Raw genomic sequence first — 13,412 nt, forward strand, 5'->3', positions numbered from 1 at the left:
GATGAACAGCTGAGGGAAAGCATTGCGTTCTGGAACCTGTAGTACTGCGTACAACTGCTCAAACAAGAAGCCACACAATACAGAACAAAAACACACAAAACAAATGGATTTTTGGTAGTTTCAAAACTGGGATAGACAAATAAGTAATGCTATATGCTATTGCAGAAGGTCCTTTTTTTTTTTTTTTTTTTTTTTTTTTTTTTTTAAACCTGTACCTGGAGTTCCCCTTTAATTAAATTGATTGTTTGTTTTTTTCGAAGTTTGGAACTGATCCCAAATAGGGGCACTTTAAAGAAAAGACTTTTAAAGGGAACCTGGCACCGGGGACAGAACCCACCCGACTCCCTGATAGAGCCCCCACTACTTACCCCCTCCTGCCGCCCACTTGTCTGCACGCTTAACATGCAAATGAATAGAGATGAGTCGGATGTCCATAGGAAATCACTGGATCTCTTCTCATTTGCATATTGAGCAGGCAGACGGATGGACAGCGATTTCTATGCTGCCGCACCAAGAGCGGCAGGAGGGGGTGTGTATTGGGGGCTCTATCGTGGGGGTTGGGTGAGTTCTGCCCTGGGTGCCAGGGTGACATATATACATTTAGAGAAGCATTTTTTTTTTTATCTGTTGTGTTTTTCTAACACGTGATAACCCCTTCAAAGCCACGTTTGTGTGTAGAATTAGAGAGAAAACAATGATGGAACCAACCGAAAACTTCCGATTCTTTGCTTATTGAGGTATAGTTGGTAACATATGAAATAAATGCATTGAGAACTCTGTATATTTTACTATGAATCAATGCAGCCTTTTTAGCTGTGAAAACTATGGGGCCAATAACCACGTCACAAACCCAATACTTTCCTAACACAGCTTTCACCACCCTTTACCTGCAAAGTGTGAATGTACCCTTAATGCTATCCATTGTCTTTCAGCATATTTCATTAAAGGGATACTCCAGCGAAAATCTTTTTCTTCTAAATCAACTGGTTTCAGAAAGTTATATAGATTTGTAATTTACTTCTATTTCAAAATCTCAAGTCTTCCCATACTTATCAGCTGCTGTATTTCCTGCAGGAAGTGTTGTATTCTTTCCAGTCTGACACAGTGCTCTCTGCTGACATCTCTGTCCAAGACAGGAACTGTCCAGAGCAGCAGCAAATTCCCATAGAAAACTCCTCCTGTTGGCACTAAAGTCAGTGCTTATAGATTTTCTCTTTTGTAATATGTTCTTAAAAAACCTAATAAAAATATTGAACCAGAAAACTCCTCCTGCTCTGGACAGTTCCTGTCTCAGACAGAGGTGGCAGCAGAGAGCACTTTGTCAGAGACTGAAAAGAAAACATCACTTCCTGCAGGACATACAGCAGCTGATAAGTACTGGAAGACTGGAGATTTTTAAATAGAAGTAAATTACAAATCTATATAACTTTTTATAACCATTTGATTTGAAAGAAAAAAAGTACCCCTTTAATTCTCCGTTCCACAATTGTCTCCAAATGTCTAATCCGGTATTCATTTTGTTTGCTTTTAATTTTAGAAGATTACCCAGCAGTTTCTGAACGATTTACACACATACCATGAAAATTATACTCCGGTGCTAAGGTGTCTGCATCACTTCACTTGCATTCTCCCGAAGTATCCCTTAGGAAAGCAGGTAAAACATTAAGATCCTTCGGCCTATATTAAAAATAACAATGTGAGATTGTGTTTATTGATGAGCAGAACATAAAATACTCAATCAGGTCGAGAATGATGATGTTCATATCTGTGATTTATCCTAGTCTTTACAATGGCAAAGTGTAGAGAAGGGATGGGGAACCTTCGGCCCCCCAGCTGTTGCAAAACTACAATTCCCATCATGCCTGGACAGCCAAAGCGAAGCTTTGGCTGTCCAGGCATGATGGGAATTGTAGTTTTGCAACAGCTGGGGGGGCCGAAGGTTCCCCATCCCTGCTATAGAGGTAAGCTGTCATGTGCTAGCTGCGAGGGCGTCATCATCCTGCATGGCAGAATACAATAACCTGAATAAACAAATGTATTCTTGGTGTTACGACAATGTGACACCTGTGACGTTGGTATTGTACATATCCTCCCTTTGTATCCAATAGTGGTCTAAATGAAAAGAGAACCTTCTTTCTTCATGGGTTTTATATGACTGTAAATCTCATTGTAACCAGCAGATGGCACTGATGATACAGAACAAAGGAGTGCAGCTGGGCGTTGTCTATAGTACTGTTATCTATAGTGAGGCACACATCCACATGCTCATTGCATTAAACATAGAAACATAGGGGGAGATTTATCAAACATGGTGTAAAGTGAAACTGGTCATTTGCCCCTAGCAACCAATCAGATTCCACCTTTCATTTTCCAAAGAATCTGTGAGGAATGAAAGGTGGAATCTGATTGGTTGCTAGGGGCAACTGAGCCAGTTTTACTTTACTCCATATTTGATAAATCTCCCTCATAGACGTTTGTCGGCAGAAAAAGACCACTGGGTCCATCTAGTCTTAGGGGCCTATTCCACGGAGCGATAATCGGCCGATTATCGCTCCGTGGAATAGAGACAACGATCAGCCGGTGATCGTGTCATCAGCTGATCGTTTATTTAGGTTCAAACCTAAAATCATCGGGCACCGACCGCGCATTGCCGCGTGGAATAGCGATGCATGGCGGGCGACCAACAATTTCACAGGTCTTCTACTGCGCTCCTTCTTCCGCCCAGTCCTGCGCGCAGCAGCAGCTTCGTTGTGTTGCCTGTCTCAGCCGACAGACCGCTCAGCCAATCACTGGCCGCGGCTGTCCTGGCCAGTGACAGGCCGCACTGAAGCTGCTGCTGCGCGCAGTGTTTTGGAGGTAGCAGAGTCCCTTTAAAGTTCTATCCTGAAAAGCGAAACACAACCAGCCTAAAATAGTAAAGAAATATAGAAAGTGCAGAATAAGCTGTACTGACCCTCGTATCGTCTATTCATAATGGAAGCCTTAACGCTGCAAAATCATGGATACCAGTGTTGCCCAATGACCCCCAACCGTGGCATCAGGGACCCATAGAGTGTTACGGAATCTATTCATTGAAATGGCATGCAACATATCCATTAGACAGATGCCATGATAGCCTATACCAGATACCAGAGTATGGCATCCATCACAGCCTCCATGTAATGTGTATGTAATATGTGCACATGGCCTGTGATACGATATGAGTAGTGCAGTACGGAGAGCTAAGTTCCTACTTGTTATTAAATCCCCCCCCCCCCTTCCCCGGCAGAAAATGTCCGGACTACTCCTTTAATAAAAATGGTGCAAGTAGCATAAGCCAGTGTTTTGGCCCACATTGCCCCAGAATTCTGCTCCATTTGTAATACTAAATAGAAAATAAATAGTAAATAGTGAGACTTTTAGTCCTGAATATGTTAAAACAATCCAACAGAAGAGTGATAAATGAGATTCCTTTACTTAGGTATTGTATCTGTATTTGGTTTCTAGATCAGAGAATTGTATTGTGCTTGTTTAGAGAAGAATATATGGGATACAGAAGATTACAAGTCAGCGTTGGACCTCTTACGGTAAGTCTAATCAATTTTCCATATATATATATATATATATATATATATATATATATATATATATATATATATTATAATGTGTGTGACATAGATTGATTTTTAAATTTATAAATATATTATTGGTGTTTGTAAGGGAGGTTTTTGTCTATTTCAGCTGGACATCTAGCATAATACAGTTCCATACATTTTATTAATGCAGTTCTCATCAGGTGTAAGGGTACTATTACATGGAACGATAATCAGCCGCATCAGCCCTATCTGGCCGATTATCAGTCCGTGTAATAAACACAACGATCAGCCGATGACAGTGATCATCGGCTGATCGTTGATATAGGTTCGGACCTATAATTGTCAGGTACCACCCGCGCACCGCTACGTGTAACAGCAGTGCGCGGCCGGCGGCTCACGATTTGCAAGCTGTATACATTACCTATTCAGAGCGGTCTGTCTTTGCTGACAGGCTGCTCAGCCAATCAATGGCCGGGACCGCCGTCAGCTGACAGGCAGCTCTGAAGCTGCAGCACGCGGGACCTGGGGAGAAGAGGACCATGGATAGGTAATGTATGCAGTTTAAGGGCTGCAAGGACATCGGTAATGATGTCCATGCAGCCCTTTTTAAACGATTATTGGGCCAGTAAACAAGCGCTGATCTAGCAGATTGGCACTCGTTTACAGTTATTATCGGGCCTCCATTGGGCCATGTAATAGTACCCTAAGCCTTAGCTGTCATTTACACAGTTCTGCTATATCTTGCTTTATACTGCGATTTTTGTGAAATTGGAGGAAGACTGAAGAATGACAGTTAAGTATGACTATGCCCCTAACAAGGAAGAGCTGCTAACTTTACATTACCCTGGACAGACAGAATGTTGGTTTGAAATCTAAACTTGTGTGTAGCTTATAGAATATCCGCTGCTGTTACCCAGCACTCATCCGCTAATGGGCTCGGCAATGTACGTTTTGTATACTTCTTTAACACCTTACAGCATACAGCAGTCATTGGGGACTTATGATGTAGCGCTATAGAAAAACATTGTACTGCTATGTTCTGTACAGTCCCTATGCCCAGGCTGCTAGAAATCTGTAGCCACCATGGCATCTAAGGGCCCTTTTACACCAAACGATTATCGGACACTTGGAGGACTACTGGCCGAAAATCATTTGGTATAATAGCTCATGTTAAAAGTCCATGATCAGCTGATATGCATGTCGGCTGATTGTGGTCTTTCAACATGTTGAAAAATCTCAGTAGCGATGGTCTTCTGCACGTCACTCCATTTAATAGGAAGGGCAATAGCAGACCACTACTGAGTCAATGGGCTGCACGGACAATCTAAGGACTGTCCGGGCCCCTTCCTGCAGTCCCTCCCCCCATTCGTTATCTGTGCATGTAATAGCAGAAGCAGCAATCGGGGAACGAGGAGGAAGCGAGCGCTGATCTGACAAGTCGGCCCTTGCTTTCTCCTCTATATCGTGCTGTGTAATACAGCCTTAAAGGGTAACTGTCATTTCAATGTAATTTTTCAGAAAACAACAAATATCAATAGTACAAGTGATTTTAAGAAACTCTGTAATAGGTTTTATTTAGCAAAAGTGTTTCCTTCTGCACTCAAAAAGCAGTTTTTCTAACTCCCCTCTCACTTCAGAAGATGCAGGATTTTTGTGTCCATTATGCTCTATGGAGAGGAGAGGGACTGAGTGAAGTGAGTGAGCACAGAGAGGAAAATATCAGTCCTGCACAGCGCAAAACCCTGCAATCTTCTCTCAGCAAGTTCGTAGATAAGCACTGACCTTTCTGACCCCTGAATCCAGCGTTTTAGGTGCCCAGACAGTCTGCAAACAGTTGACCTTCATGTCACCTCTACATGCTCACTCATCTCCCTCGGCCCCTCCCGCCTCCATAGGATATAATAGACACAGCAGAACCCGTCTTCACTGGCTTCTCTGTAATGAAGACTGATTTGCCTGATAATGCGCAGATAAGAAGTGAGGAGGGGGAGCTGGGAAATTGCTTCTTGAGTACAGAAAGAGGCTTTTTTGCCTAATAAAACCTATTACAGAGTTTATTAAAATCGCTTATACTACTGACTTATGCAAAAACAAAAACACTTGACAGTTACACTTTAAGGTGTTTGATTAAGGTAAAGAGCTCGTAAACCCATTCACACAACCAGTGACAGGCAAATGGTGCTATGAAATATTATGGTAGATCACTGCTTCGTGTCCCCTAGGGGACCAGAAAAAAGTAAGGCTCTATTTAATAAAGTTTATGGGACTCTGCAGCCACAACTTACTTTCCCAACCACTCTGTAGGATTTAGTTCTGTTTTATTTATATCACTGTTCTCATTTGTCAAGGACAGTGAGCCAGTGACCACTGGTGGTAATTTTTTTATTTTTTTTATTTTTATTTTAAGGAAGTGAATCTGTGACTATAAAAATACGCAATTTCCTATTTCTCTGTATTGCCAAACATTTGATGTTTGAAATCTAACTAGCTGTCCTCATTTACCCTCTGATTCCTTTGTTGGTCCAGCCTCCATGTAGTTTGTATTCTGAACATTACTAGATACTATTGCTATGTTACTCTATTTGCATTGTGCAGCACTGAACAAGCCGGTGTAAGCTGTAGCAGCATTTATAATGGGGGAGATTTATCAAACATGGTGTAAAGTGAAACTGGCTCAGTTGCCCCTAGCAACCAATCAGATTCCACCTTTCATTTTCCAAAGAGTCTGTGAGGAATGAAAGGTGGAATCTGATTGGTTGCTAGGGGCAACTGAGCCAGTTTCACTTTACACCATGTTTGTTAAATCTCCCCCATAGTGTTTATTTAGTTTTTATGTTAATACTTGGGACCACAGGGGTAATATTCCCCCTTGAGTAGAGTGTGAAGACTTATACGCTGTTCATGTGCCGCTAGGAATTCTGGTAAGAAGGGTATTCAAAGCAGGTGGTGCCACCTTTTAGAGGTAACTATCTTTCACTACAAGTATGAGCATTAGAACATGACTGGGGATCTATGCCAAGCCAGAAATCTCTCCAAAAGGAAAGGATACTCATATGTAGTCAACTGTTTTAGGGTTATTTCCCCTCGTCAGAACAGAGCAGGGTGCTGGCGGGCTATTGAGAGGCCTTTCGCTGTGGGTGTAGTATTTCTCTATCATGAGAGTATCCTAATGGAGACCTAATAATCTTTACTTCTGGAGAGAGTTCTGGCTTGGCATATATCCCCAGTCATGTTCTAAGACTTCATGCTTGAAAGGGTACTCCAGTGGGAAAATTTTTTTTTTCAAATCGGCTAGCATCAGAAAGTTATACAGATTTGTAAATTACTTGTATTTAAAAGAAAAAAGGTTTACTGTACGTATCAGTTGCTGTATGTCCTGCAGGAAGTGGTGTATTCTTTTCAGTCTGACACAGTGCTCTCTGCTGCCATCTCTGTCCGTGACAGGAACTGTCCAGAGCAGTAGCAGATCCCCATAGAAAACTCTTCTGCTCTGGACATTTCCTGTCACAGACAGAGGTGACAGCAGAAAGCACTGTCAGACACCATTTCCTGCAGAACATACAGCAGATGATAAGTACTGGCAGATGGGAAAAAAATAGTTTTAGGGGTCTTAGAACATGAATAGGGATATATGTCAAGCCAGAAATCTCTCCAAAAGAAAAGATTATTAGGTCTCCACACATCTTTTTGATACAGTCTTCAAAGAAAATTATTATACGCATGAGGATAGGCCTCTCAATAGCCCGCCAGCACCCTGCTCTGTACTGATGAGGTGCACTAACCCCAAAACAGTTCACTACATACGGGTATTCTTTCCTTCTGGAGATATTTCTGTCTTAGGGTCCTGTTACACAGGCCGCCTACGGCCCGATCATTTTAGTAAACGAGCGACGATCTGCTAGATAGGCGCTCCTTTACTGGACCTATAAGGGTGCATTTGCACAGAAAGATTTATCTGACAGATCTTTGAAGCCAAAGCCTGGAACAAACTATAAACAGGGAACATGTCACGAAGGAAAGACTGAAATTTCTCCTCTTTTCATATCCATTCCTGACTTTGGCTTCAAAAATCTGTCAGATAAATCTGTCTGTGTAAACGCACCATTAGACGGCCCGATATTTGGGCGGTAAGGGCTGCATGGACATCGTTAGTGATGTCCATGCAGCCCTTGTCCAAATACCTGACAGCTTACCTCTCCCAGCTCCCGATCTCCTCTCTTTTGCTATACAACATCCTCTATACAACATTGTGGCCTCGCTGCAGCCTGTGGGGAATAGGTGTAACCTACCCTTCTACGACTAAGTGTTGTCTTTTTCTGACTTATGCCTTTTTATTGTTTGGTGCCTTTTTTTTGCAGAATGCTGGCAAAGGACGAACTAGTGACCACGCTACATAAGTGTTTCGAGGTTCTGAAACCGTATTCTGGAAGACAGCTGGACAGTGCATTGATCAAGTTAAAGGAGTTCTTGGCTCATTTCCAGGCTCTTGAAGGTTCATGTCATCATGTTCTGTTTTTTACTTTCACTTATCTGCATGCTTGAGAGAGTTATCTAGGTGGAGAAAAACCATGGCTGCTTTTTTTCTAGAAGCAGCAGCAGCAGCACTATTATCCTCAGTTTGGGTGTGGGGTTTTGCAGCTCAGTTCTCTTAAAGGGGTACTCCAGCGAAAATCTTTTTCTTCCAAATCAATTGGGTTTCAGACAGTTACATAGATTTATAATTAACTTCTATTTAAAAAATTTCAAGTCTTCCCATACTCATCAGCTGCTGTATGTTGTGTAGTAAAGGGTGTTTTCTTTCAACACTATGCTCTCTGCTGCCATCTCTGTCTGAGACAGGAACTGTCCAGAGCAGCAGAAGATCCCCATAGAAATCCTCTCCTGCTCTGGACAGTTCCTGTCTTAGACAGAGGTGGCAGCAGAGAGCACTGTGTCAGACTGAAAATCTGTCCGAGTACCGCCTGGAAAACAGGAATACAACCTATGGCCCAGGCTGTATCCCTGTTTTCCAGGCAGTACTTGAGCTGTCTCCACCGTCCCCACGGAACTGGAAGGCAGCGGGAGTCAAATACCGATGGTTCGAGTTCCTACTCGAACCTGAACATCAGCGCTGTTTGATCATCTCTAGAGCTGAATAGTAATACCACACACAACCTGAGGGCAGGGGTGGTGCGATGTCTCTCTAATCCTGGATAACCTCTTTAATACACACTTTCTAATTTAAGAATTTATAGATTTACGTACATAAGTACCGATATTTGCCATTTCTGACAGATCCTTTACTCCATTAGTCTCCTTGTTTTTCTCTTGACCTGTTTTTAGGGAAGAGAGTTGGGAAACCAAGAACTGATGATTAACCCTTTGACCACCAAAAAATAAAAACTGCAGGTCAGGATGTACTTTCCAGGCCTGACCCTCCTGGGTCTTCTGCGTCTTAGTATGTTCTTTATGGGTCCAGTTCCTGAAGCTTCATCACTAAGAGGGTTTGATGACGATTGATGTTAAGATTTTAGTTCTATTAGTTATGTTGTCAAGCAGCAAGAGCCTAGAAACCAGTCTGATTCCCAGGACTCAGATCTCAAAGTGGGAGGAGTAGGGAGTAATGCCATATTATACTGGTGGTAGTCAGTAAGCACTGCACAGTATACCACGGACATGGAATGACTTGTGATGACCTGTGATGTCAATATCTTAATTAATTTCTTTTAGGAGATAATGTGGAAGAAGTAGACCGTGAAGAGAGTTCCACACAGAAAGGCCTGCAGAAGAAGACCGACCTTTACCAGCTTCAGAAAGTACGTCGTATCTTAGTTGTTCTGTTGTATTGTGCCACACACAACATTTAAAGGGGCACTCCAGCAAAAATCACCCTATTCTCCCAAATCACCTGGTTTCAGAAAGTTAGATAGATTTGTAATTTACTTCTATTTAAAAATCTCCAGTCTTCCAGTACTTATCAGCTGCTGTATGTCCTGCAAGAAATGTTATTTTTTTTTCTCTACAGTCTGACACAGTGCTCTCTGCTGCCACCTCTGTCCGAGACAGGAACTTTCCAGAGTAGGAAAGGTTTTCTATGAGGATTTGCTTCTGTACCATGTTAGGGTTTGTGCACACTACGTAATGCTGGCGGATCACCCAGCTCGCGGACGCTGGCAAGCGCGCGCATCTCCACTGGTCCCATAGGCTTCATTCTATGGTTTTCCAGATTCCGACGTCTGTCCGAAGAACGAATATTCTTTGGTCGGACTGTGGAATCTGACAAACCATAGAATGAAGCCTTGTTGAAAGGCAACGATCAGCCAACATGCACAGTGTTGGTTGATCGTTCTCTTTCAGCATGTTCTAAAATCCTGATCACAATATTAACTGACTGCTGCCCGTCGCTCAGGGCAGCCCCTCAGATGATTGAGCTCGAGAATATCACTAAATCAATGGGATAGGCGGAACTTTAAGCGGAGTCTGTCGCGCAGCATCCACTTGAAATTTCTGTATGTGTTCTGTAGTGTGAACATACCCTAAATGTGTCTATATTCCTTTAATAACTGTCAGCTTACATAAATATGTAGCATGGAAAAGGCTGGCGGGTGAAAGGGCGGTCCGGTCCGGTGCACTGAGTGGCCAGAAAGATCTCCAGTGCACCAAACTTATTTACATATTTGGATTTTGCTAAATAATAGAAAAATTGCAGAACGGATCGAGCAGCAACGTTTGAATTAGCGTGAACATCACTACAGGTACATTTTTATAATCTGTATTTGTATTTGTGTGCATCCGTTTTGATCTCTTTTTCCATTGACTTCCAATAAATAAAAGCACAGATCAAAACGCATCTGTTCTTTAGCGTACACAAAAATGTGGTCAAACACGTTTTTGTGTACGTTAAAAAAACAAAAAAACATGCGCTTTGATCCTTTTTTTTTTTTTTTTTTTTTTTAATATAGAAGTCAATGGAAAAACAGATCAAAATGGACGCACACAAATGCATCAGTTTTTCTATCAATTTTTTTTTTTTTTTAGTAAAAATGGATTAGTAAACGGATAACAATAACAAATCATCAGGGCCGGCCCTAGGGTAAATGGCGCTCTGTGCGAAACCTTTTTTGCGCCCCCACCCCTTTAAGGTAACACAAAGCTCCTTCAGCCGCCCACCCCTCCAGACAACAACCATCACCCGACCCCCCGCCATACACACAACTACCCCCCCAGCCATTCACACACTACCCCCCCAGCCCCAAAAAACTACAGCTCCCCACACAACTACCACCCCAAAGCTCCCCACACAACTACCACCCCTAGCCCCCCTGTGTAGCAGAAAAAAAAAGGATACTCACCTCTCACATGGCTCCTCAGCAGCAGCTTTCTCCTCCTAAAGCTCTGGTCCCAGTAGTGGCTATTTGCACATACAGGGAGCTTCCTGAGCAGCCAGCGTCACACACAGCTCAGCTACCTTCCCCAGAAGCTCCTATCTCCAGCCCTGCGGCGCCTGCACCCTCTTCTCTCCTGCCCGTCCCTGACTTGTGCAGCAGCGTGGAGAAGAAGAGCAGGGGAGAAAAGAGTCGGGCGCCGCGGAGCTGGAGATGGGAGCTTTAGGGGAAGGTAGCCGAGCTGAGTGTAACTAGGGCTTTGAAAGGGACATAGCGTTTCTGAAGCCATCTGACACTGTCAGCGGCCCCTGTGGCCCCCTTAAGTGTGTGACAGCGGCGTCTGGCAGCAGTTGCAGTCCCGATTTAGCTCTCTTCCTGCCAGAGCGCCCCCCAGCTGGCCAGGAGTGAGGTGCGTACATGCGCACAGGTCGCACACCCCAAAGGCCGGCCTTGCAAATCATTAAGAGATATATATCCCCAAGCACAAATCCTCCCCTTTATACTTCCCTAAGATACGATAGCATAGTAGATCTGACAGCGCCCAATGATTGTATTTCACATTTTTTGGCTTTGTAAACCAGACAGAAACATTTTCAGTGTGATTTCTGCCAGACCATCTGCAGATGTAGTGTAATGACCCAGTAGGAAAGGTCTCTTCCTCCTCCTCCTCTTCCTCTTCCTCCTCCTCCTCCTCCTTGCACTCCTAGACTTCCTAACCTGAGAAGAGCTATGCAGTCTTTTTCCTAAGCTTTTTAATATATTGGATTAAGGATAAGGTAACGTGTACCAGACAAGACAACATTCCCCTTCACAAATGTGCATTTGAAATGACTCCCGCTGTTGTTTTGTCTTAGTTCTTCGGATCCGTGATCACAAAGGGACAGACTTCAGGCTGGGTTCACCAGTGGGTCAGCAGAACATCTGATTGGAACCTGATGTTAGGATGTAAGATATTTATATGGACAGGCTCTATCCCATTTAATATATTCCTTTTGTCTCTCTCCCTCTAGACATTGCTAGAAATGAAAGAAACAAGAAGAACAAAGAAACCAAGTAGATTTGAATCCCTCCGCCTTGAGGTGGTGGACTTTCTTGATGGCTTAGTTAGGTATGTGCCATGCGGTGAGGCTTTTTAGGCTGGCTTTAGTAATATATAGCATATCAAGTTCTATACCAGGGATGGGGAACCTTTGGCCCTCCAGCTTTTGCAAAATGACAATTCTCATACCTGGACAGCCAAAGCAAAGCTTTGGCTGTCCAGGCATGATAGGAATTGTAATTGTGGGGTGTGACAAATGGCACAGGAGCTGCGCCTGTGTCATCCGTGGCAGTCCGGCTATCAGTGATAGCCAGGGACCCGCGGCAACTCTCAGCACCGGAGCCGTGCCCCGGTACTGAGAGTTAACCCGATAGATACTGCAGTCAGCAAGACCGCAGCATCTATAGGGCTCCTGACAGAGAATTCTCCCTCTACAGAGGGAGAATTCTCTGCCAGTGTCCATCGGGGCTCTGCGAAGTGATCGCAGAGCCCCGATGGTAGCCATTTCCTGGCTACAGAGGCCAGCAGGGGGAGGGAGGGAAGGCAGGGTACGCGCCGGGCGTGGCCGTGAGCTATGCCCCCTCCCCTCTCTCCCCTGCCACTGTCACAAGATTGTAACAGCGGCAGGGGACAGAGGAGAGGGGGCAGACACAGTGACATTAGGATCAATATGAACCCATAAGCGGATATCCTAAAACGACCTGGGCATTGAGGCATCAATGACCCTAGGTCGTGAAAGGGTTAAATACAATCCTCTAATATGTATACTGGCAAAGTGATTCCTCCAGGGCACCAGAGCTGGAATCAGAATGAAACCATGTCCTTGCCCACAGGACTGGCCCTTGAGGACCAATGTAGAAGTTATACTTTTCTCAGAAATAAAGACAAAGTAGCTGACACTACTTTTGTGTCCGTTAAAAAAAAGGATCAGTTTTTTTTTTACAATGGAAGTCAATGGAAAAACGGATCAAAACGGATGCACACAAATGCATCAGTTTAAAAAAAAAAAAAAAAAAAACGGGTAAAAAAAACAGATTGCAAAAACGCAGTGTGAACCCAGCCTTACTGTACAGTTGACACTAGCCACGTAGCTGTGCAGTATACTGCAGTACAGTCATGTTCAAATAAATTGAGCTTGCTTTAGTTCTCTGCTTGGCCAAGTGGCTGAAAGCACTACTATACAGGAAAATACTCAGTGCAGAACTCACTAGGGGACCTTCACATGCCATCATTTTATGAGATGGTAATTATTTTTAATGGGCTTGTCCGGCCCTGACCCCTTTTCTGCGGAATGACCAGGGAGGGGGTGGGTTAAAAAAAAAATGCACTTACCTCCCTGGCTCCTGTGCTGCCACCCATACTCCGCTGCTTTGTTCCCCAATGTAAGCCAGGGAGGTAAGTGTGTGCTTTTTAATTCCCTGGGCATTTCACAAA

The 13,412-nt window shown here is 43.7% G+C and overlaps 1 protein-coding gene across 2 annotated transcripts in view; it reads left to right on the forward strand.

Moving 5' to 3' along the window:
• ORC3 (origin recognition complex subunit 3) overlaps positions 1-13,412 on the forward strand; it is a 53,828-nt gene that overhangs the window by 18,707 nt on the left and 21,709 nt on the right. For both annotated transcript variants that reach the window (XM_069973555.1, XM_069973556.1), the window contains 5 exons: positions 1,538-1,654; positions 3,487-3,566; positions 7,934-8,067; positions 9,285-9,370; positions 11,950-12,047. In XM_069973555.1, the coding sequence (XP_069829656.1) occupies positions 1,538-1,654; positions 3,487-3,566; positions 7,934-8,067; positions 9,285-9,370; positions 11,950-12,047 (515 nt within the window). The remainder of the gene's footprint in view (positions 1-1,537; positions 1,655-3,486; positions 3,567-7,933; positions 8,068-9,284; positions 9,371-11,949; positions 12,048-13,412) is intronic.

This window comes from Dendropsophus ebraccatus, chromosome 6 (assembly GCF_027789765.1).
Source record: "Dendropsophus ebraccatus isolate aDenEbr1 chromosome 6, aDenEbr1.pat, whole genome shotgun sequence".
In the NCBI taxonomy this organism is placed as follows: Eukaryota; Metazoa; Chordata; class Amphibia; order Anura; family Hylidae; genus Dendropsophus; species Dendropsophus ebraccatus.